Below are 23715 nucleotides of genomic sequence, written 5' to 3'. Positions count from 1 at the left end.
AGCGACACTCGCGACTTCCCACCGCAGCCACAACCTCTGAGACTCTCAGGCCGCGAGCTGAGGCAAGAAAGCCAACAGACCTCCAGCAGATGCCGCTCTGCCCAGAGACACAAACAGCCCAGGACCCGGCTCTCAGAAACATCAACGCACTTCAAGTAGAGGAGTGTAGGCCCACCCCACGGGGGAAGGAGGCCACGCAGAGGTGGGGACTCTGCACAGTGGCGGTTCTGACCCCACAGGAAGCCAAGGGACAAACCTCTCCTGAGAGCGCTGGGGTCAGGCAGCAGCTGCAAGGGAGCCTTGGAGCAGGGCCCCCCGCTGGGCCTGGAGCCCGTGTCTCAGAGCACCTGGCTGTGTGCAGTGACCCTTCCTGACCCCTGCACAGAGACGTGACAGCAGCTACCCCATACGCAGCCCCCCCACCCTGTCCCCGGAGGCTGCAGGAGCCACAGCTGGGCTCTCATGCCCACGTGTCCCCACAGTACAGCGCAGACCTGCCTGGCTCACCTCTATGCTGAAAGGACTCTCCTCGACCTTTCCGAGCTCCACTTCCGACACAGGGTTTTTCAGGGTCTGCAGAAACAGAGCGGCCTTCCTCTTCCGCTCCGCCTGAAGCTGCTTCTCCTTAGACTCCTTGGACGCCTGGGCCAGCTTCTCCCTGGCGGCTGCCGCCAGTCGGTCCTCCAGCTTTTGCTTCGCTTTAAGGAATAAACAAAGAAAAAGCAACGTTTAGAGCGAGCAGTACTTTATAAAGACCTTACTGTCTTCACTTTCACAGGGAGAACAAGGGCCATGAACTGTGATACAATTGTTTAAAAGATGAACGAGATACACATTCAGGATAGGTCAACAGATTGGAGACAATTATTTTATAATGTTTATTATGCATTTTTATACTTCATTTTCAAAATCAAGGTCAGACAGTGGGTGGGCTTCCACGCCGTGACCACAGGGACAGTGGGACCCTGGGGACGGCTCTCAGCACAGGTGTGCGGGCACACTAGCAGGTGATGGGCACTCTAGACACTGTTCAGCCCACACACAGTGGTGATTGGCGGGGTGACAGGCGTCACAAGCAACTCAGCACGAGGTCTGGACAGGAAGGCACCTGTGGTTACACAACAGTCTCTCACTGTCGCCATGTGGCTGTCTGTGCACACAGGGCACTGACACCACTCGGCTACAGCAGACGAACAATGGAGGGCGGTTGTCAGTGATTTTGGAGCAGAACATATGTTTGTTCGGGAGGGGGAGGGGCTGCTGGCCACGTGGTGACCCATAAAGACACGGCCTGGAGACCAGCCTGGGCCTGCCTCCCGTCAAGGGTCTTATGGTTCTGCTGGGAGACAGCCTCACAAAGGGGCACCACCTCCTGGCCGGCACATTAACCCGAGACGGGAACAGAGGCTGAGTGTGTGCCCCAAGGCTGCCATCCAAGTGCAAAGGGCCTTCCATTAAAGCACTCTGGCCAGCTGGGCGGCTCCGGCTCACTCTGGGAACACAGCTGCCCCCAGGACTCTGGTGCAGGCGGAGAGCGGTCCTCACTCACAGCAGCCGCATGCCCACCTCCCACAGCTCTGGTTTCCAGAGGCTGCAGGCGCAGCCCCGTCTCCTCTTGGCGTTGCCGCCTCCACAGGCCAACACCAACGAAACACAGGACAAACCTTGCTTGGCTTCTAGCTCCTCCTGGGTGAGCTGCGGCCGCTTCTCCTCCACGACCACGCAGGGCAGGGTCACCGCCGGGTCCATGGGCACCGCAGCGCTGGTGCTCTCCTGAGCTTCTTTGCTCTCCTCGTCATCATCACTGTCGTCATCCAGCTTAACTCGGTTCTTCTCCAGGGGAAGCAGGTCGTTTTCTTTGGCCTTGATGGCAAAACTTATTGGAGCAAATGAAGCTATTGTGAAAAGATGAAATGATGACAGTTTTAGGAAATGAAGCCCAGAGAGAAAATCATCCCGGTCCCACCGTCCACATGAGTCTGAGTGCAGGTCGAGCCAGCAGTCACCTTGGGCATGGTATAGCGTTGCCTACGTGGGCACACGATGGCATGTCACTGCAGAGAGGTGTTTCTAAACAGCCCAGGGAAGCTGCCTGCCCCATGAAGCCCAGTCACAGGATGTGCCCTGTCGTCCCCTCCCCTCCCCTCCAGGAACACCTGTCACCCTCAGCGCTGGGTCCTGCCACATAACCCCTGCACCTGCAGGAAAAGGCCAGCCCAGGACAGCAGACACTTAGGGGTCAGTTTCCCTCCCCTAGAATACCTGGAAATTGTAATTCAAGAGAAACACAAAGGCCCAGAAGGAAACAACCTCCTTCCCCATCCCCCTTGCTCACACTCAGAGTCCTGGTCTCCTTCAGGCCCTGGGGCAACAGGAGGCTCTTAACACCACCTATTGATAAAATGCTTTGTTGTTAAAAACCTGGAATGATTACTGATGGAAGACATTCAAGTAAATCACAATGAGGGAGATTAAGTTCAAACCAGCAGACTCAAGGAGGCAGGTCCCAGAGGGGCTGTGACCCTCAGTGACCCATTTGACCCCAGGCTCTCCCAAGCCCATCAGTAATCCCCTAGAACCACAGCACACCCCCAAGGATGTCCTATAGGGGAGAGCACCACCTGTCAGTCACCTGTGGGGACCGCCCACTGCAGGTCCCCGCTCCTCACCACTCCTCAAAACAAAGGTACCACGGCTTCCAGAATACGCCTCGTTAAGAGTCCCTATTAATTTCTCACTGTGGCCAAGCAGACAACTGTATCCTTTGGAGACTGGCAAGTACATTTATGGGTAAAGAGCTGCAGTGTGGGGGACTTGTTCCAGATGCTGGGGGGGGGGGGGGGGAGGCTGGACAAAGCCGACAAAATGAGATCGGCTGGGCTGGCTGCAGAGCACACCTGGGTGTGTGTGTGTGTGGGGGGGGGGTGGATACTGCTCCACGTTGTGTCTGGGCTGGCTTGAGATTTTCCATAAGAAACAGAACTAAACTGATTTGCTGCCTATTGTAACAGGGTCTCCTATGCACAGAAGAGCAAGGAAGCTCTACACGGAGGGAACAGTTCCCGGAGACCGCCCACGTTACCTTGGGGCTAATGTGTTACAAAATAAATAATTTTTAGACAATTCTTCCAAAACTGTTTCTTCCTCCAAATCAGAACAGGAAGCAAGCCACAAACAGAACATTCCATGGAAGCTTCTGGAACACCGTCCGTCTCCAGCACACACTCAGCATAGCACCGTGGAGCTGCCATGCACGCTCGCCCGACACAGGAACATACACTACTTGCAGTGCCAGCCACTCACAGCAGCACTGAGCGACACTCGTGCCCTGTGCCCGCCTCACCTCACCCACAAGGTGCCATCAGGGCCCACACACAGGCCGGGTATGGGCGACAAAGGCCAGGGGTCGCCCAGCAATAGAGCCAAAGCTGGGGACGAGGCAACGGCTCCCTTGTGGAATGGAGCATCACACCTCTGCTGCCACCCAAAATGTTCTCTGCCAAGCCTGGGGGCTGCACAAGAAGCACTTCCTGCAGCCTCCAGCGTGGGTCCCAGGCGAGGCCATGGCATCGTTTGGCTGAGGGACGCCTGCCCAGAGCAGCAGCCAGCAGGACACACTGGGAGCGAGTCAACCGTCCCAGCCCCCACCTTCCACACCCACAGGCTTCCACTTGGAGAGCAGCACATCCTCTTACTGTGAGTCCTCTGTGGGAATGTTTGCAAACACAGGCGAACAAACTGGGATATCTCCTGACTGGGATGGTGGGTGCTTGCGGCAGGTGCACACACGGAAATAGGGCCGTAGTTGGGGCCGGGGCCTGTGGCTTTCACGCATAAGCACCCCCTTCCCATCTGTGTACACACATTTTCGTCAACAGAGATCATTTTGAAAACGGCAGTAACGTTTCTTAGCACAGACAACGCATCTCACGACCTCCTTCGACTGCCCCTAATGTCTTCGTGTTGAACACTAACAAGCCCTGTGATGGGCGCCTGGTCCACATACCCTGTTGAACCAGGCATTCCCAGGAGCAGGAGGGTGCTCATGTTTAGAACCTGGTTCATGTCACTGGGTTTTTCTTTGACGTCTTCCTTGCACTTGGTCAGTTTTTGGTAAACATCCTCACCGTGCTCACACGGCCTGACTTCAAGTTACTGAGTGCGGGCTGGGCGGTGCCCGCTCTGCTCCAGCCTCACAGCACCCGGCACAACATAATGCTACGACCTCAGCCTGACAGGCCGGCCACAGAGGACAAGCTGCCACGTCCTGACTCCGCCCTCATCCCCAGGGGGCTGAGAACTGCCGCACCTCATCTGAGCCTCATGGCTCCCGTTACATTAACACACCCTACTTCTGAGCAGCCTCTCCAGGGTCGGCAACGGGCTGCACCAGCTTGACCTTATCTTTGGTTTGGTGCAAATACAAATTAGATGTAAACCCTGTCACTCAGCAACGGTCAGAGGAACCCACACTGTGTGGCTCAGCCACATGTCCCCCTGCAGTGCAGGGACTGTCTCCTTACCCGCAGGAAGCCTGGGCTTCTCCAAAACTGAGCTGGGTGGTCTGTTTCGGGAGTCTTAGGCTCAGACAGAGGGACAAGGGCAAGAAGTGTTTGCTCTGTTACGGGACAACCCAACCCGCCCCCCCCCCAACACAGCGTGGGGCTGCTGCCCTGGCCTTCCACCCGCCCCTCTCCCCATGCACTCACTGCCACTGAGCCCCAAGTGCCCCCTCTCCCTCTGGACCGAATCCAGGTGGGCCGATCTGTGCTGAAGGACATGGGCAGCACAGTTCTCGCTGGCCCTGCGTCTCCGCTGACCACACGTGCAGTCGGCTGGTTCCTGGCTCTGCCTGACCACCTCCTTCCACTTCTCATAGCTCTACTCCGGGCCCTTGTGCCACCAGAACCTCCAACACGACCCTTCTGCCTTATCTCTGCACGTGGCAGTCCTCTCCTCTAGCACCTGCACTCCTGCCGCTCAAATTCTGGGCCTGAGGTGGCAGGCAGAGCCCCCAGGAGCTGTCCAAGGTCACTTTCCCAGGTGGTGCCCACCGTACCACCTGGCACGCTCAGTCCTGCAGCCTATGCCTGTGGTTATGCCTGTTGCTGGGACCCGCGTTTGCTTCCTTCACCCACTGGGTGGAAGGCACTGCTGCAGCTCACTGTATCCCCACCCCCTTCCTGTTCTTTATGACACTAGGTGTTGTCACGAAGCAAGTGGGGTTTGCCTGTGACAAGCATCCCTCAGATGACCCGAGTCCATGCTAGTAGAGCCCCCCATAGACACACAGCAGGGTGTCTGTGGCACTGGGGTACAGTCGAGCCCTCAGCTCAGGGAGCCCCAAGCCCCCCTTGCTAATGTAAAGGGACCCTTGGAAGTCCCGACGGCAGCGTACCTTTCACAAGCTTCCCGTCCGGGGCAGCCTTACTGGATGCCGACTCCTTCTTCCCCGCCGAGCTGCCTCTGGCCCCTGCGTCGGCCGGGTCCTCAGCCACACCGTCCTCCCCTGGGTCACTTGGCTTCTCAGAAGCAGACTCGGCAGGAGTCTCTTTGGGCGCTGACGCGGCCTGTGGACATTAACGCGACTGTGAGCCAGCCCTCAGGGGGGACGTGGATCTGTCAGAACCGATTGTGCAGACAGAGCTTGTGCTGGATGTTTGTGTCACTGCCTGAGCAACAGCAAAGCCTCTCTCTGATGGAGCCCTGCTGTCTGGGACATGGGGGTAGAGACAGCTCCTGAAGAATGTCACGCCCCTTAAATCTGTTGCATCTGGGAACTGGTGCTCACCACCTGTGCCAGGGGACTGACGACTGAGAACTCTTGTAGAATACCAACTGTGCCCACCGCCTAGACAAGCCAGTTCCTCTCTGCCCGAGCAACCAGAGATGAGCGTGTGGGGACACCCACCGACAAGCAAGGCCTGCATCTGGCACCTCTCCCTGATGGGCTGATGGACGCCAGGAAGTCCATGTGACTGAGCGCAGCAGTGCAGAGGCGGCAGGAAGGGTGAAAGGATAGTTGAAGGGAGGCTTCCTAAAGGTGTGCGCACAGGAACCATGTGGGAGACACTGTGGGAGCCGCTGGCAGGCAGTGCCTGGGGTACAGGCACCCACCAGTGATAGTACTGGGCAGTCCCATGCCAGCTATGGGCGTGCAAGCTTACACCTGACACGAGTCTTTGTTAATACGACAGCATAACGCACGCTTCCGGCAAGAGTGCTTAAAATACAGCCAAATGTAACATCAAATGTTTGAATTTTTTTTTTAGAACGTGCAGGACAGATGATTGACCATAAATGGACTGTGAATGTGGGTGAAAGTTCCAACTCTTAAAACCAGTCTCCCTGTGCGGTGCGAGGCAGGAAATGTGCTGTCTGCACAGGCTGACCGGCAGCCCACCCGAGAGCAAGTAAGGGCCAGCCAGTGCTTCCCACATCCTGAGAACACCACGCAGCCACCCCGTGGCCTTTGACAGGTACCTGTGCGCCGTCGCCCCCTTCCTTCTGCAGGAAGAACTGCTTCTTAAACTCATAGTAGGCGTTGTACTGGTGCCAGGGCTGCAGGAACTCAAATCTGCCAACAGAAGAGGGAGCCGGTGGGTCGTCCACAAACACACAGGCAGCACCACAGATAGCCTCTGCCATGGTGACTGTGCCCAGCCACCTCCACAGCTGCAGCAGCCATGCCGACGACCCACTACAGACAGGGCAGGTGCTGGCACGGGAGGGAGGGTGACTCCCTCCTTCCGCCACACACATTACCTACAAACCGGCCCCACGCTCTGTTTTGTGACCCAAGGCACAAAACACTATTTGACTAAAAAACAAACAAAACGTGTGTCTAAATTTCCGTAGCAGATTCCTGAAGAGCCTGGATTCCTGACTTTTACTTGAGGTAGCTTCAACATTTTTACTTATAAAAACAAAACAAATTAAACAAAAAAACCTGGTAACAAAACACCACCCCAACTCTAATTTAACAACACAATCACAAGACATATTTATCTAAACACATAAGGACTGAACACATTAAAAAGCAATTATGCAGCTAGATTTCCTAAATAAGAAGCTAAAGTAACCCCCAAATACCATCCCTGGAACCCATGTAGAATCCCTCACTCACCTCTGATCATTCTTGGCACGGACGCTGGTCTCAAACTTGAGGCCATTCCTGGCCACGTACTCGGCCAACTTGTCGATCACAGGCTGGATGTCAGGGGGCGGGGGGATGATCGCGGCCACAGGAGCAAGACCACTGTGGGGAGAGTGGTCAGGTTCAGTGACACCCCCTCACACAAGCACCGTGCCACCAACCACGCAGGGAGCTGTGTGCCTGCGACGGCCTAGCACCCTGACAGACTAGCCACTTACAACAAGAGGAGACAGCAGGGCCATGGTGAGAACAGAGTGAGTTGGAAAAACAGGCTCAGTTTTTCTCCTAACATTCCCCCCTCTAGGAGGAGCTAACTCTTAAAGCAAAAGAATAGATCAGGCGTTGATCTCTGTTCTATTTTAAGTAATGAAAGCAGGCTGGCATGACCCATACTCCCTCCTTCATGTCCAACTTTCCCAGAGGGACTGGACGGTGGTCATCTGTGCAGGAACGTCCAAGTGTTGGCTCCACTTTCCAGAGATCGCCTTTTCCACCTGAACCAGCCAGTGTCTCAGAGCGCCGATAAGTGCTGGCTCCACCCAGACAGGACACCACATGAGGCCCAGACAGGCGTGGGGTCCAGCCGTGGCTCTCCCATACTGCTCAGTGGGCCTTGTGACCAGACCCCACCAGTCACTAGCCGTGAGACTCGCTTCCACTGACTATACGAAGCTGTGGCTTCACGTGGGGACCCACCTGCAGTGATGTACACGGTGAGGGCAGGTCTGGTATGAGCACGGTGAGTGGGATGCGCCCCAAGAGTTCACTTTCTAAGGGCTCATACCTCACCACTAAGCTTGTTGTGACAATTCTGCTGCCCCATCACTCCTGTAACTTGGGGGTCTGAACAACAATATTCTGATGACAGAGACCCTCCATGCCCCAGGTTACAAAGTTCCCCCACCCAAGAGCACAGATGCCCCAGGGGACCTGCAGGAGTGGGGTGGGGGTACCTTGTGGTGATGGTGGTGGAGGTTGCCACACTACTTGTCTCTGCGGTGGTTGGCGGCGGTGGGGGTGTGGTCCCGGGAGGTGGCGGGGCAGTAGCCGTCACTCCACTGGTGCTGGACACGGCCACTGCAGCCGGCAGGGTGCTGTAGTAGGTGGCCACATCGACCCCCGGGGGGGGCGGCGCCAGGCAGTAGGTGCCATCCGGGAGCATATAGTAGCTGTAGTACATGGCGGCCACCGTCGCTGTGGAAACATGGCAGGATGAGAGCTGAAACCGGCAGGTTGGCTGCTGAGGGGTCACAACACAGCATGCGGGAACACCTTCCAATGCAATGCCACTTTCCAACCACACTGCTTCTACATTTTTCTGGGACCAGGCAGGCTGCCCCGTAACACATGTGTAGGACCAGTCACAATCCCCCCACGCAGAATGTGCAGATGACCCTCTCAAGCAGCAAAGCTACCCTTCCTGTGTGGCCTGCCTCGATGTGACTCATCCCCTCCTCTATGTCCCCGCAGTGACACTGATGCCCCATCCTCTTGGCACCTTACTTTCCCAAGGACGCCCTCCCATGGGAGCCACTGTGTGTGTCTGCATGCCTGGTGCTCTCTACAGCCCCGCCCTGCCCCCCCCTCACATGCTGGGTTCAGCAGGAAGTCACGGGGGGCTCTGCTAGTACAAACAGTGATGTCCAACAGCATCCCGCACATTGTGGGTACACACATGAATATCTGTAGGCAGCAGCCCATTGTTTTAACCATTAAAAGCCCTGTAAGTTCATTCTCTTTTTTTGGGGGGAGAGGAATATTCAAAAACAGTAAAATCACAAAATAATAAATGATCTGATTAAGAATTTAAATTTCTAATCCCGTTACAGATAAGCAGTTGGTTCTGACTACACAGAGACTTAGCTTCTTCAGGCGGGGAAAGATGGGGAAAAGAGTTTTCTAATGAAGAAGTTTTATTTTGATTTTCAATTAATTCACTTTAAAACCCCAAAATTTACACTGACCGCATCTTCCCCGTAACATGTGCCCCCTAGAGAGACACCCGTGGTCTGGCCACCTCAAATTTCCAGCACAGGGGACCCCACCTCCTGCCTCAGGTCAGAAGGACCACAGGATCTATGCAGGGTCCCCCATATTCGGGGACCTAGTGTGCGTTAATTATACACTTGCGGACTTCCAACACCACTGGTCCACACGAACAGTGGTCTGCTTCAAACCACGACACGTGGCCCCAGTACCCTCCCATATCATCTTCAACACAGAATATTCAAGGAACACGTCTGGGGGCAGACGAGACCATTCAACATGGGCAGGGGGCCAATGGCAGGAAAGGCACGTTTCTCTGTGACCCCAGCACTTGGCATACAGTATGCGTCAGAAGAAGAGACAGAGCCGATGGGTTTAACACAAGCTTTTTCTAACCAATGAGGCATCTGAATATAAACACCCTCTTCAGTAAGATACAAAAATTATCCATGAAGGAATGGAGTACCCACCACACCCCCTCCAATAATCAAACCACTGAGGTCCTGCTCACTGCCTGGGCAGAGCCACTGCTGAGGAGACAGCGACGTGGCGTCAGTGAGGTCAGAATTGTAAGCCCAACTCCCTCAGAGATCACCCTCGCCCCACATGGCCCGCATCTCTAGAAGGCAACGGCAAGATGGCTGTGGCCCAGGCCAGTGCCACAGCTCAACCAAGGACAGACACGCTGTGTCCTATTGTGGACAGTCAGCCTCTTGCTGAGGAAAAGCAAAATATAGTTTATGGTAGTCTGTGGCCACAACCAACAAGACAAATGAGTTCATAAAAACAACACAGTGTATAATTTATTATAACAGCATATGCTATGCAACTAACTACAGCTTAATGCATTCTTTTTGGGATACAAGTGAGTTGTTCTCAAAACAGAGGCTTCCCTTTGAAGGTACTCACCCACAGACAGACCATCAGTCTACAAGCCTCTCCTGAATGGCCCATCATGTTAAATTAAAATTAAAATTGAGTGTTACAAATGGTGGTGCTGGTGAGATGGCAGGTCTACATCTCTATATAAGATGTCAAGTGAGCTTTAACTAAAATATTTTCCTTTGTTGTTCTTAACCACCCAGGCTTGTTTTTTTTTTTTTTTCCATTTTTCCGAAGCTGGAAGCGGGGAGGCAGTCAGACAGACTCCCGCACGCGCCCAACTGGGATCCACCCGGCATGCCCACCAGGGGGCGATGTTCTGCCCCTCTGGGGCGTCGCTCAGTTGCATCCAGAGCCATTCTAGCGCCTGAGGCAGAGGCCACAGAGCCATCCCTGCTCCAATGGAGCCTCGGCTGCGGGAGGGGAAGAGAGAGACAGAGAGGAAGGAGAGGGGGAGGGGTGAGAAGCAGATGGGCGCTTCTCCTGTGTGCCCTGGCCGGAAATCGAACCCGGGACTTCCGCACACCAGGCCGACGCTCTATCGCTGAGCCAACCGGCCAGGGCCTTGTTTTTTTTTTAAAATAGGGACAGAGAGAGAGAGTCAGAGAGAGGGACAGACAGGAAGAGAGAGATGAGAAGCATCAATCATCAGTTTTTTGTTGCGACACCTTAGTTGTTCATTGATTGCTTTCTCATATGTGCCTTGACCGTGGGCCTTCAGCAGACCGAGTAACCCCTTGCTTGAGCCAGCGACCCTGGGTCCAAGCTAGTGAGCTTTTTGCTCAAACCAGATGAGCCCATGCTTAAGCTGGTGACCTCAGGGTCTCAAACCTGGGTCCTTCCACATCCCAGTCAGACGCTCTATCCACTGCACCACTGCCTGGTCAGGCACTTGCTTGCTTTTTAAAAAAGATTTATTTATTGGTTTTACAGAGAGAGGAGGGAAGAGGAGGGAAGGGGAGCGACAGGGTTGCTTCACTTCAGTTGTTCATCACTTGCTTCTTGTATGTGCCTCAACTGAGCAAGCCCAAAGTTTCGAACCAGTGACCTCAGTGTTCCAGAACGATGCAGTATCCACTGGGCCACCACAGGCCAGGCATTAATTAGCCAGGCTTTCCACTGCACCACTGCTCATATCATCTATGATGTCATGACGGTGGCAGCCGCCAACATCACAGCCCACAGACCCAGGATCTCTTTCAAAGTCTCAGAGAATTCTCTGGCTGAGGATCAGCGCTGCCTTTTCTGGGCAACGTTACCATCTCATCAGGAGAGAAATATCCACTGTACTTCATGCTCTCTTGCTTCTTCCTGTCCCTGGCAGTTCTTAGAGGCCATCTGGGCCTGTTTAGATGGTCAGTTCACGGTCATCCTCAGACCCTCCCAATCACTGCTTGCTTTGGTTGATGTCATCAACAACCTTTCTTTGGAGACATGCCCGGGGAGCTTTCTTGGGGTGCAGGGCAGATGTGGTATTGACTGCCGTAAAGAACCAAGACCAATGGGTCTGCTCAAGACCTCACAGGCCCAAGTACGTGACAGGTGGACACCCATCCAGTCACTTCCTGGTGACCTCCAGACTACCCACTGTGAAGAGAAAGTCCCCACACAAAAGGGGGTTTGTTTTCCTGTCGGCTAACAGGAACAGGGCTGGCTGACCATTCCGCAGTGACATAGGACAGCACATCTGTTAGCTGTAAACCCATCCGGGGATCAGCTCCAGACAGAAACATGTTACTTGGAGATTTTAGCCATATGTTTAAAGGGATCCCTTTCGCCCTGGCCGGACAGTGGACTTGGAGCTGACTGGCCATGCAAACAACATGAGATCTGGGCCCCAGAGCTTACCACATGTCCCCGCCCCCGCCAGTGCACAGAGTCCTAGAGACTCCTTGCTGTCCCTTCCCCGCAGGGTTTGTGCTGTTCAGAATTCACACTGATTTTCCCAGGAGGGACTTAGTTGTACAGAAATTGGCTGGTGTGATGTCACCAATAAACATCGTGAGGACCATACATGCCTACTTCAAACAAATCCAAGGGAGAAATTTCAGCAGGTGCCAACGTTTCCTGAGAGGTTCCAGCGATCCTCAGAACTTAGTGCCCATGACAGTTCTTGAGCTAGGGCCGCACACAGACATCACGTCACTGGAATCTCAGGAGAGCACAGAGTGGGTTTCCAGAGACAGCTGCGTTCGGAAGGGAGGACAGTGTCGAGAGAAGGAGGCCACCGGGAAGGCACGTTGCAGGAGTTTTCTGGGCTGCCCATGAATTTTATGAGAGGAATTCCAGAGTTCAAAGGAAAGAAACAAAACCAACGAGATGGAAAGGACGGTGCCCGGCAGGGTCTATGGGCCCACTTCTGTGCAGCTCACATGGTGCTTACGCTTTTAAATGATTCAAGACTAAACAAAACAATAATATTTCCTGATGTAATTCAAATCTGGTGCCCATAAATGAACTCCACAACCATCCTACCAGAAGAGAGACGGCCTGACCTGAAATTGGGTGTGTGGCCCCCACAGAGAAGGCCTGCCAGCCTATGCTGTGGGGCTCATACAACACCACCACAGACCCACTCAGCTTCCAACTGCACCAGACAGGAGAGAGAGGCTAACCCAGTCTAGTTGCCGACACCGGAGGTGCCCAGATACAGTTGTACTGAATGCCAAGAAACAGACTGACACAGGAAATGACAGGCACAGAAGGACAGTCCAGGGAGCCAGTGACACTCAGGGGCCCACGGAAAATGATGGAACTCCACAGGTACACAAGGCACTCCAGGGACACTGGGGATGTAAGCCGAGCGAGTCACTGAACTCAAGAGCAAAGAGAGAACACCTCAGGCGCCCACCATGGCCGAGGGTGGGAGGAAGCTGACCTCTTTCAAGGCAACGCTCACCGTCCCAAGCTCTGTGACCCAACGCACTGTGCTCTGCCCTGCTGCTGGAATGTCAAAAGACAGCAGACACTTCCTTCCAACCACAAGACGGTGGAGAAAAGCGCCCAACAGTGAATAAAGGCCACCATGCAGCAGATCCACAGTGGCAGAAGCTAGCAGCCCGGCTTCCCTGTGTTGGGCAGAACCACACCATATTCTGGCTTGCAAAGGTTGCGGAAATACACCCCACAAGCATGTTATAACCCAGACAAGTTTTTCCTTTTCACTCCAGGGTCAAAGGCAGGCATTTCCCAAGGATGGAAGAACTCATAAACCAGAACTCTTGTAAAAAGTAACTTGTTTATCGAATTTAAACCCCTCCCAGAGACACAGGGCTAAGGAGCTGTGGTGAAGAGCCAACCCACCAGATGCAGAACACAAACACCACGGGCCATTACCAAAGGACTTAGGGGAGGGACCGGGAGGTGTTTCACAAGCACTTAACTTCCTCTAGCTTTGTAGTTAATAACACCCAAGATAAAAAAAATATATAGCTTTAAAAAACCCCTGTAATTTCAACCTCTTTAACGTTCTAATCTATAATTTTCTTTATTTTTGTATTTTTCTGAATTGAGAAGCAGGAAGGCAGAGACAGACTCCCACATGCGCCCGACTGGGATCCACCCAGCCTGCCCACCAGGGGGCAATGCTCTGCCTATCTAGGGTGTTGCTCCATTGCAACTGGACACATTCTAGCACCTGAGGCAGAGGCCATGGAGCTGTCCTCAGCACCCAGGCCAACTTTGCTCCAATGGAGTCTTGGCTGTAGGAGGGGAAGAGAGAGATAGAGAAAAAGGAGAGAAGGAAGGGTGGAGAAGTAGATGGGCGCTTCTCCTGTATGCCGTGGCCTGAAATCGAACTTGGGACTTCCACACACCGGCTGACGCTCTACCACTGAACCAACTGGCCATGTTCTCCTAATCTTTAGAACTGAACTCTTGATATAAAGAAACCATCTGTAATTACTTCAATTAGACTTTTGATTATAAGGTTATGTTGAAAATTCAAGTAAAATTAAAAAACTTATTCCCACTTTAATACAAATATTTCTATCCCTACAGTCATAACCTTGAATAAACATTCTGAGAAGTGTGCATCTGAAACCTGTATAATTTTATTAACGAATGTGACCCCAATAAATTCAATAAATTTTTTTTTTACAAAATGATTCTCTCTGGGCCCTGGCTGGTTGGCTCAGTGGTAGAGCGTCGGCCTGGTGTGCAGAAGTCCCAGGTTCGATTCCCGGCCAGGGCACACAGGAGAAGCGCCCATCTGCTTCTCTACCCCTCCCCCTCTCCTTCCTCTCTGTCTCTCTCTTCCCCTCCTGCAGCCAAGGCTCCATTGGAGCAAAGATGGCCCAGGCGCTGGAGTGGCTCTGGTCGCGGCATAGCGACACCCTGGATGGGCAGAGCATCGCCCCCTGGTGGGCAGAGTGTTGCCCCCTGGTGGGCGTGCCGGGTGGATCCCGGTAGGGCGCATGCGGGAGTCAGTCTGACTGTCTCTCCCTGTTTCCAGCTTCAGAAAAATACAAAAAAAAAAAAAAAGATTCTCTCTGAATTCTCTAGCTGTGAGCTTCTTTTTCCTCTTTATTATAATTATCTCAGTTTTTTCCACTGTGTCATTGACATTCATCTAATGTGTAAAAATGGCTATTTCTGGATGGTGGGGGGTTTGGGGTAACACTTACTTTCTTCTACTTCAGAGAAAGGCAACAAAACCACCAACAAGACAAGGGACGGGGCCATTTAAAATTGGAAGGTAAGTAAAGCACTTCAAGGTCACAATTTTGCAGGAAAAAAAGGAAACAGCATAAACACAACAACCAAACTAAATTTAAAGAATAGAAGAAAATAGCAAGTCTGGCCACATAATGTGGTTTAATTTCACTTATGCTATTATTTATAGAATGAGACATTTTAAAAAAATGAAGTTAGCCTTATTATTTTTGAAAAACCACATAATATGTATGATATTGGGCAGTATTTCAGCATTATTGCTTCCTGCACAATTAACTTTATTTATTAGACTCTTCAGCAAGGATTTATAGCTGAAGAGCAGAAGATAACTAAATCATCACAGAACACAAAGAGCATTAAAAACAGTTCATTGTCAGGCAGACGGGTCAGAGAAATGTTTAGTTTTCAATATCTCAACTTAAAAAAGAGTTTCCAGATAAAATTCGGCTAAAATAAGAATAGATGCTTTTCTCCCTAGGCTGCCAAAAGCGAGGAAGATCTCTGATCAGCAAAAAGTGCATGACCAAGCAGGCCGGCACACACCCTCAGGTGATCATCAAACACCTAGCAACATGGAAAGAAGGAGCCTGGTGACTCAGCCCTGTGATGGGCCAGCAGGCGGGCAGTCGGCCTGTGGACTGGCGCAGGGACTGCTATTCCCAAGGGCAGACAAAACAGCCCAGGGACTGCAAACTAAAAAGTCCAGACTCACAGAGCATGAACTCAGGATACTATTTAGTTTCACAAGGAGCATCAGGTCAGCTGCACTATCCTGAGAGGGTCAGTGGTTCCAGCAGAGCAGGTGCGTGGGAAGGGGTTAGGCCTTGGCCTCCAGTCTTCTTTTGACAGGACCCTGTCTAGTTAGGGAGGCCCACAGGAAGCAGGGTTGGTGCCCTCACATCTGACTGCTCTCCTGCATTTCTCTCCCTCCCCAGGCAGCCTCGGGGTGTCCCCAGAGTACCCCGCTCTCTCCTTGCACCCCCTGCAGTCCTCCTGCAAAGGACACACCTTGCTTAGAGTAAGTGTAGCTCCATCTCCGCATACACACTCATAGACAGTGGGAACCCTGAGTCAAAGGTCTGCATTTTGGGTCCTGGCAAACGCCAGCTCACCCTCCTCGTGGTGTACAACCTGTACCCCACCTGCTACCCAAGTCCTGTCACCCCGCTCCGTGATTTGTGATAGCATGTCTGAATAAGCAAGGCACCTGTTTCTTTTATCTAATCTCTGTAACTAAGAATTTCAAACTTTTTATGTGAAATAACATTTCGATAGCTCAGAAATTGCAATTTTGTCCTAAGACTCACGATTCCAGTGCGTTCTATGTGCCTGCATATGCACTTCCTGCCACAAGTCCCGTGACCTCCTTAAGTCTGCCAGGTTTTGTCTGCGGAACACAGGAAGTCACCTCCTGAGGAGGTTAGCGCTTAAAGCCATGGGCACAAGGCCATCTGAGCAGGGAGCCACAGAAAGGTGTGGTCACTTTGCCTTGGAGAACTATTCATGCCACAGTTCACTTTTCTATTGGATTATAGTCGTCTCTCGCAATAATGCAGTTCACTTTTAGCTTGTGATTTTAGCTTTCCGTATTGTGGATTTAAAAATTGTATATATCTAATTTTGTATCACGGATTTTTCGCTATATCGTGGAATTTTGCAGTATATAGGTATTTTTGTGTATTATTATTTTATTTTTGCCGTAAAATAAGCCAAATAAGTGTGGGAAAGGTTTGTAAGAGTGTGGGGAAGGTTTATAAAGCCTTAAATAAGTAATAAATATAAGGTTGCTGCTTTGCAGATTTTCGCCTATCACAAGGATTCTGAAACCTAACCCCTGCGATAGATGAGGGACCACTGCATTACTTTTTCCTACTTGACTGTAGAGCTATTTTTCTATTGAATTGTTTTTTTTTTCCGACCTGATTGCAAAAGCCATTTGTATGTTATTTTTTTCTGCTTTCTCAACAGTTTTATTTTTCCATTAGTTGAATGTGTTGGCTTAAAATAGGTGACCCTTTATCTGTTAAAGTATCTTATTTCCAGAGAATTTTCACACCCAGCCCTTTCATCTGGAAGTGACTTTGCGTTAAGTAAAGATGAACGCTGCTCTCTGCTGGTTGGTGCCTCCTGTCCTAGGCACTTCCTCATACTGAACGCTGTCTTGGGGTCCGCACTCATTCTGCACATGTGGCGCCCTGACCACCAAGCACACAAGGACACAGCCACGCCTCTGTAGACAGCTGGGCCTCTCGGCTTTTACCAGCAGTTTTTGTCTGAAACTATGTTTTCAGACATAAAACTGTAACTGTGTATTTAATAAAAACTTAGGCCAACAGATAAAATCTGAGTGAGAAGTACTGTTCCTGTGAAAATGAAATGGAATACCTCGCAAAGGCAGAAAGAGAGGTCAATTGCTTAGAAACTGCTCTGGAGGCCCTGGCCAGTGGCTCAGGGGACAGAGTATCAGCACGGCATATAGATGTCCTGGGTATGATCCCCAGTCAGGACACACAGGAGAAGCAACCATCTGCTTCTCCCTCCTCCCCCTCCCCCTTCTCTCCTTCTTCCCTTCCTGCAACCAGAGGCTCAGACTGGTTCGAGTATGGCCCTGGGCAGTGAGGATAGTCGGTTGGAGTACATCAGCCTGAGGTGCTAAAACAGCTCGGTATTCAAGCTCTGGCTCAGTGTGGCCGGGTGGATCCCAGTCAGGGTACATGTGAGAGTTTCTCTCTCTCTCCTATTCTCACCTAAAAACAAACACAAACTGTTGTGGAGCTAGAGGAGGGAAAAATAGCCACGAAAGCTGTAACATAACATAAAGCAGACTTAAAATTCTGCTTCCGAGGTCCCTGGTGCTTGCTTGCCATGCCTCATCTGGTCCACTGGAAGCAAAAAGCTCTCCCACAGCAGCTGGCTGTGGCCCCACATCCCAGGATGGGCAATAGCTCACTTTCATGTGTGTACCTTTATCTTAGGTAAGATGATGTTTCAGGTGTGTACACAGCACATTTCGTGCAGCCAACAGCTACGAGGCCCCGGGAGGTCTTCCAGGTTACGTCCCACATGATCTGACAGGCACATCTCCCTATACTGTGCCTCTTCCAAACCTTTCACGTTCTTGCTCGCCATTTTCTAGACAACCACAGGTAAGAGCAGCCACTCCGAGAACCTGATGCAGGCATTAACACTTACTTCTGCTAGAGGTCCTTCTGACCTACAGCCCAAGTGCTAGCCCATGGCTCTTCTGAAAACCAGGACCAGTTTCCCAGGGACCTGGATAGGTGGCTGTCAAAGTGACCCTAAGGGCCCATGCTCACAGAAAAGGGGACAGTGCCCACCAGGTTTCTACCTCTGCACACTGACTACCGTGAGCAGTCTGAGAGCAGCTCAGCACTGCCCAGTCCCGCTGCCTCCACCACAACCCCTCCTGCCTCCACAGCAGAGGCTGGATGCGGGTGGACACCTGTGAGCGGCAGGACTGTCCTGTACCTTTATAAGACAGGAGTTCCTGCCGATATCTGTGAACAGGCGTTTGACCTCAACGTGCTGGAAAACCTGGAGCTGGGCCCCTGCTCTCTGGCATGGCCAGTGCATGTGGAATTGGCCCTGGCCCTGTCTGCACCAACTCTGCATCCTCACTGGGTGGAACAGGTCAGACCAAGGCTGGTCCTCACAGGGCACGTGTCTAACCCAACAGCAGGCAAGATCCCCGGATGCCCTGCTGCTCTCCCACGGTGTGAGGAAGAAGGCAGTTGTCACACCAAGTTTCACTTGGAGGAAGCGGTAGTTGCTGACAATGCCCCCACTGGAGCACTTCTGGCTGGGGACTGTAGGTCAGGTGGGCAGCCAGGACGTCACAGCTGTGGGCTGGATGGCAGGGTGTGCTCAGAGCAAGGACAAGACTCTCCCCTGGCTCATCTTGGCCTCTGGGGCTCCCCAATCAGGAATCCGACTGTGGGGCTGTGGTGACTCCATGTCCCAGCAGCCACTCGCAGCCACCAACTGTCAGCTCTGCCCACCCCCCCACCCCCCTGTCCTGCAGGATTGCGGACACCATCACCAACTGCAGCATTTAGCCACACGCACACGAGTGATCAGCTGCGCTCACTTGCCCTGACTGCTATTCCTTCCCTGGGCAGAGAAGTTTAACAGTTCAAGGACCCAGCAGAAGGACAAGGACTGCAGTTAACCCGTGGGATGCAAGACAGGTTTGAAAAGCCAGAGTCAGAGTGGCTTTCAACCTCTACACACTTGGGATCAAGTGAAAATAGGAGAATTATTTCGGGGACCATTAAGGTCGAAGTCACCCCAAGCATCAGCAAATTCAACTAAAGTCACTGGGTCTGTCATCCTCATACAACAATAGGTGGCTAACTCTTTCATAGACTGGCACCAGACAGTAGCTGAAAAACACTGGTCAGAGAGGCTCCACTCTGAACTCTCACCTGGACAGATGGGAGATGAAAGCAGCACCTCCTGGTCAGCCCTGAGCCCGGTCATGGGTACAGCTGCCCACATAAACCCTGCCTACTATGAGCAGGGTGTCAGGGTCGACAGGGGCCTCAGCTGTAGGGTAACCTGGGTCTGATTTCTGCATCAGGCTCGGCTGTGGAACCTGACCACCAGGTCACAGGCAGCTGTGTGAGGCCAGCCCTGCTCTTTGTTTTTAATCCCCAAAGAAACATGACTGGACTTGATCTGTACTTCAAGAGAATTTTTTAGGACACGCGTTAGATTCACTCAATAATTGACATTTAATGTCTGGGAATGTTGACTGAGCGCATCAAAGTGATACATGACGGATGCCGGGGCTGTGGGGCGGGCAGAGACACCGTCACCTGTGAGCCTGGCATGGGCCCGGGCCGAGCGGCTTATGCAAAGAGCGGGTGTCGGGCTGACCTCCCTGTCTCCATCCGCAGGTGACAGCTCTCTAAGTGGACTCATCAGGTTAGGTCCCACGTGAAGGAGGCTGAACAATGGAGCCCTGGTGGCTGTGCTCACAGCCCTCCTCTCCCTCAGCCTCAAGGGGGGTTACTTAGACACACCTGACAGGGAGACCAAGGTTAAGTACTTTCACATGATTCCCTGAACAGGACGTCAATATCTATCCTCCATGAATAATCCACACGTAACTAGAGACAAGACCGCAGCCAGGGATGGGTGGGAGCTGTCCCGGGTTCTGCAGGGCGTGTCTTTGAAGGACGTGACACGTAGATACCCTACACGTCCACCAGTGTCCACTCCCCGTTCTCAACATAACTGGTTTTGTTTAGGGCAGCCACACTTCCCAGGCTTTGCTGCAGGCCAAGAGGGCCACAGGACAGTGTCCTGGTCCACGCGGGCTGAAGGAAGCCCCAGGTACGGCTCTGGGGAGGTCTCTAGAAGGGCCGTCAGCTAGCACCCCATCCCCTACCCTCCTCCTTGTACTTCCCAGAGTGCAGAGCCGACGCTGGTGGTGTTGACAAGCAAGAGGATGAGGCCGCATGCTTGGCAGCTAAGCATGAAGATGCAGGGGACTCTGGTCCCCAAGCTCTGCCACCAGACCTGGCTGCCTACTCCGCACCGCCCAGGACCCTGCTGGCTATGCCCTGCCGCTGGCGCAGGCGAGAGGGAGGCATGGTGAGGTACTCACAGTCAGCGGCGTACTCCACCTGGGAGGGCTGCGTGGCCGCGCCGTCCGCCGTGGTGGGGGTGAGTGCAGGGCTGTCGGCCTGGGCTTTGCGGACCAGCACGGCAAGGGGATGATCTGGGTCTACCACCTTCAGAGGCTGCGGACAGAGGGGAGGTCGGTCAGCCCATTACCTGCCTCCAAGTCACTCAGCTCTCTGTGGCAAGAAGGCTCAGCTCAACTCTGGAACTCAGTGGACGCTCCAGGAAATCCTCAGCTCATGCGTGCACACACACCTCCTGCGCACATACACACCCTGACTGGCCCAGTGCCCTGGCTGCCTCTGATCTGCAGAAAAATTGAGTAGACAAACAATGGCTTCAATCCTCCTAACAAGCACTAAGGACAGGAAGGAGGAATAACCAGGACTAGACCGCTACTGACACAGTTTGAGTGTCCAAATCCTCTCACAACTGGAAATGACCATTCCTCAGGGAAATGTCTGATTTTTAATCACCAGTTGCTTTTAAAGTCCAACTGATCCACGGTCACCCCCTCCTGGGGTCAGCCACGCAACAGGATGCTGTGATACATGCTCAGGTCTTGGGGACCCCTGCTCTCATGCCATACACTGACACTGCTGAGTGACTCCCTTACAATAACAGCAGCAGCAGGAGCAAAAGGAAACCTTGTCCTTAGTGACACTTTACGTTTCTGGGCAGGAGACCGCTTCTATGGCACATGCTCAGAACACCTAGGAAACCGGTCCTACCACAATGAACTCTGCAAAGAGCAGAACCTCCAAGTCTTAACCGACATTCTATTCATTCTAAACATCCCAAAGGCACAGGTACAATAAGTGAAAATAATCTGCTCATGGATTTTATAAAACGGGGTATGTAAGAAATAAACAAAAGCAAACTTTTTGCTACCAAGTGAAAACCAAAATCACTAAATAGACCTCGACAGTGACAAGGCACAGCCACTGTACAAAAGGAGGGCCTGCCAAGCAACCTTCTGATATTCAACAGGCAGAGCTCTGTTTCGGGACAACGACGTTGCTCACACCTTCATCAGCTCCTCCAGTCGGTTGCACTTCTTGGAAGCAAAGAGAGATGGGTGCAGGTAGCTCCCATCACCCTCATCGTCCTCGTCCTCGTTGTCCGAGCTGACCCCCGACTCTGAAAAAAAAAGCATGTTTCAGGCTCTGGTGCTGCAGAGAAGAGGCACCAACAAGCCCCGTGGAGACTCGGCATGGACGAGAGCAGAACTGTCTGTGCACCTTCCTGGGTCCTCAGCCCAAGCACACCTCAGGAAAACAGTCCTGTCGGGCCACCACCAAGGTGCTCCGCAGAAAGCCAAGGGGAAGGGGGACCCAAAATCGTCAGCACCCACAAGTCCACGGCTGTTGTGTATGTATTTTAATTTTTCAGGGAAAAAAAAGCTGAAAATTTTATAGATTTATAAAACGTAAAATAACAGCAACAAGTATTCTTAAAGCTATAAGCAGCACTGAAGCTGCCATAACATTTATACAACTAACTGCTTTAGAAAACCATGCTTCTGCTGAAGAGAAAAAAACGCAACGCAGACATTGCAGACTGCTGTCTGTGAGTGTTCAAAACAATTCACTGTGAGAATTCCAAACTGAGACCCTGTTAAAAGGACAAAAGCTTAAGGCAGAGACAAGTCAAATGAGAATAAATGAGCACGTCCCTTCCGTGCATGCCCCAGCCCAGAACCGCGGGAACATGCTGCTTTCTCTGGAAACACCGAACAGACAAATGGGGCTAGGGGAGGGACCACAGTCTTCAGCATAGACCGGTGATTTTCAACCGTGTGCCACAGGAATTTTTAAAACATGCAATACCTGACTGTTTAGTCAGGGGTACTGACCTCTTTTCCCTCAGATTGTCAAATAAAAACATGATGACACCCCAAACAGCAAGAGCTGTCTGGTGTGAACAAATCAAAATCACACCTCTTTTCTTGGTGCGCCAATTGCACTAATTAGTTTATGTGTGCCATGAGATAAATCAGGCTGAAAATCCCCAGCCTAGACTGTCTGCTCTGATAGCATTGATATTTAATTACAGTTCACCCATCCATAAAAATGTTAATTAAGATCCGAATCCCTCTCCTGCCTTATCAAGAGCTCCGTGGCACCCCCGAGGGTGTGGCGTGCAGCACTGCCCCCCAACTTCCAGCGGGCTGCGCACATGTGGTTTCTGAGCGCCCGCCCCATGGTGCCCGCTGGCCCATGGAGACGGCCAGCTCCACACCTCCCCAGAGCTCCTTCCCAACCGCGCAGATGGGCCGGGGGCCTCACGTACTCTGCTTCTCCTCGCTCCTGCTCTCCGCCAGCACTGGGTAGCGCCCCTCCTTCATGGCTTTCTGGATGAACTTGTAATAGGGGTTGAGGTAGTGGTCGAAGCGCAGGAAGTCGAACTGCGAGTTCCGGGCCTGCCTGGCTTTCAACATGATCTCAAACTGCGCCCCCTGTCTGCACACAAAGCGGGCGGTGCGCTCGATGATGGCGTGCATCTTGGCAGTGGGCGGCTAGGAGAAAACATGTTCACGTTACCGACCTGCCCCCCTGGCTCCTGGCAACAGGATTGGAAACACAGACACAGCCCTGGTTTTACTGTGGCCCTGCTCGGTCACAGGCACTCAGTGCAGTTCTCAGTTCTGTGATATTCTGTGGGGGCAAAAACTCACTGACCAAGGCAGGCCCCTCCAGCTCTGTGCAGAACTCACGGGACGCAATCTGTGTTTGCACCAATTCAACATATTTCCACATACAGTGGTACCTTGAGATACGAGTTTAATTCGTTCTGTAACCGAGCTCATAAGTCAGTCAACTCATATATCAAATTTCTCCCATTTAAAATAACTGAAATAGATTTAATCCGTTCCAGCCCTGTGAAACATCCCCCAAACTATCCTAAATTATGAAAGACATGTTTTTAATTAAGAAACACACAATGTATACTTTACCAATGCATAACAAAATATATGAAATGAAAGAAAAAAGTATTATTTAGAACTGTATTCTTACCTTGGAGACAGACGAGTGCGGCTAATGGAGGTGAATGGCGGAGGAGGGAGGGAGGGAGGAAGGGATGCACTTTCTTAACTTTAAATTTAACCTAAAAAAATGCACTTTCTTAACTTTAAATTTAACCTAAGCTTAACATTACGCATTTTCCATTTAATCATCATCTGTTTTTGCCTTTTTGGCTGCATTTTTGGCACTTTCACTTGCAGGATTTTTGAATAAAAATCTATCCAAAGAGGTTTGCTTTTGACTGCCTTTTAAAATGTTATGGAAATGTGACAGACAAGTGTCATTAAAAAGTGCTGAAGCACGACCAGTTGAAACTTTTTCTGGGTGTTTCTTTTCAATGAA

General features: G+C 52.0%; 1 protein-coding gene across 3 annotated transcripts in view; it reads right to left on the bottom strand.

The window, feature by feature from the left end:
• The window catches only part of SFSWAP (splicing factor SWAP), a 54878-nt gene that overhangs the window by 13989 nt on the left and 17174 nt on the right, over window positions 1-23715 (bottom strand). For all 3 annotated transcript variants that reach the window (XM_066371213.1, XM_066371214.1, XM_066371215.1), the window contains exons 5-13: window positions 22640-22865; window positions 21375-21487; window positions 20331-20466; window positions 8110-8350; window positions 7127-7258; window positions 6484-6577; window positions 5399-5570; window positions 1665-1895; window positions 508-698 (exon numbers count right to left, since the gene is read on the bottom strand). In XM_066371213.1, coding sequence (XP_066227310.1) covers window positions 508-698; window positions 1665-1895; window positions 5399-5570; window positions 6484-6577; window positions 7127-7258; window positions 8110-8350; window positions 20331-20466; window positions 21375-21487; window positions 22640-22865 — 1536 coding nt within the window. The remainder of the gene's footprint in view (window positions 1-507; window positions 699-1664; window positions 1896-5398; window positions 5571-6483; window positions 6578-7126; window positions 7259-8109; window positions 8351-20330; window positions 20467-21374; window positions 21488-22639; window positions 22866-23715) is intronic.

Source organism: Saccopteryx leptura, chromosome 2 (assembly GCF_036850995.1).
Source record: "Saccopteryx leptura isolate mSacLep1 chromosome 2, mSacLep1_pri_phased_curated, whole genome shotgun sequence".
Taxonomy (NCBI): Eukaryota; Metazoa; Chordata; class Mammalia; order Chiroptera; family Emballonuridae; genus Saccopteryx; species Saccopteryx leptura.
Note: the sequence above shows the minus strand (reverse complement) of the source record. Positions and strands in the feature narration are given on the sequence as shown.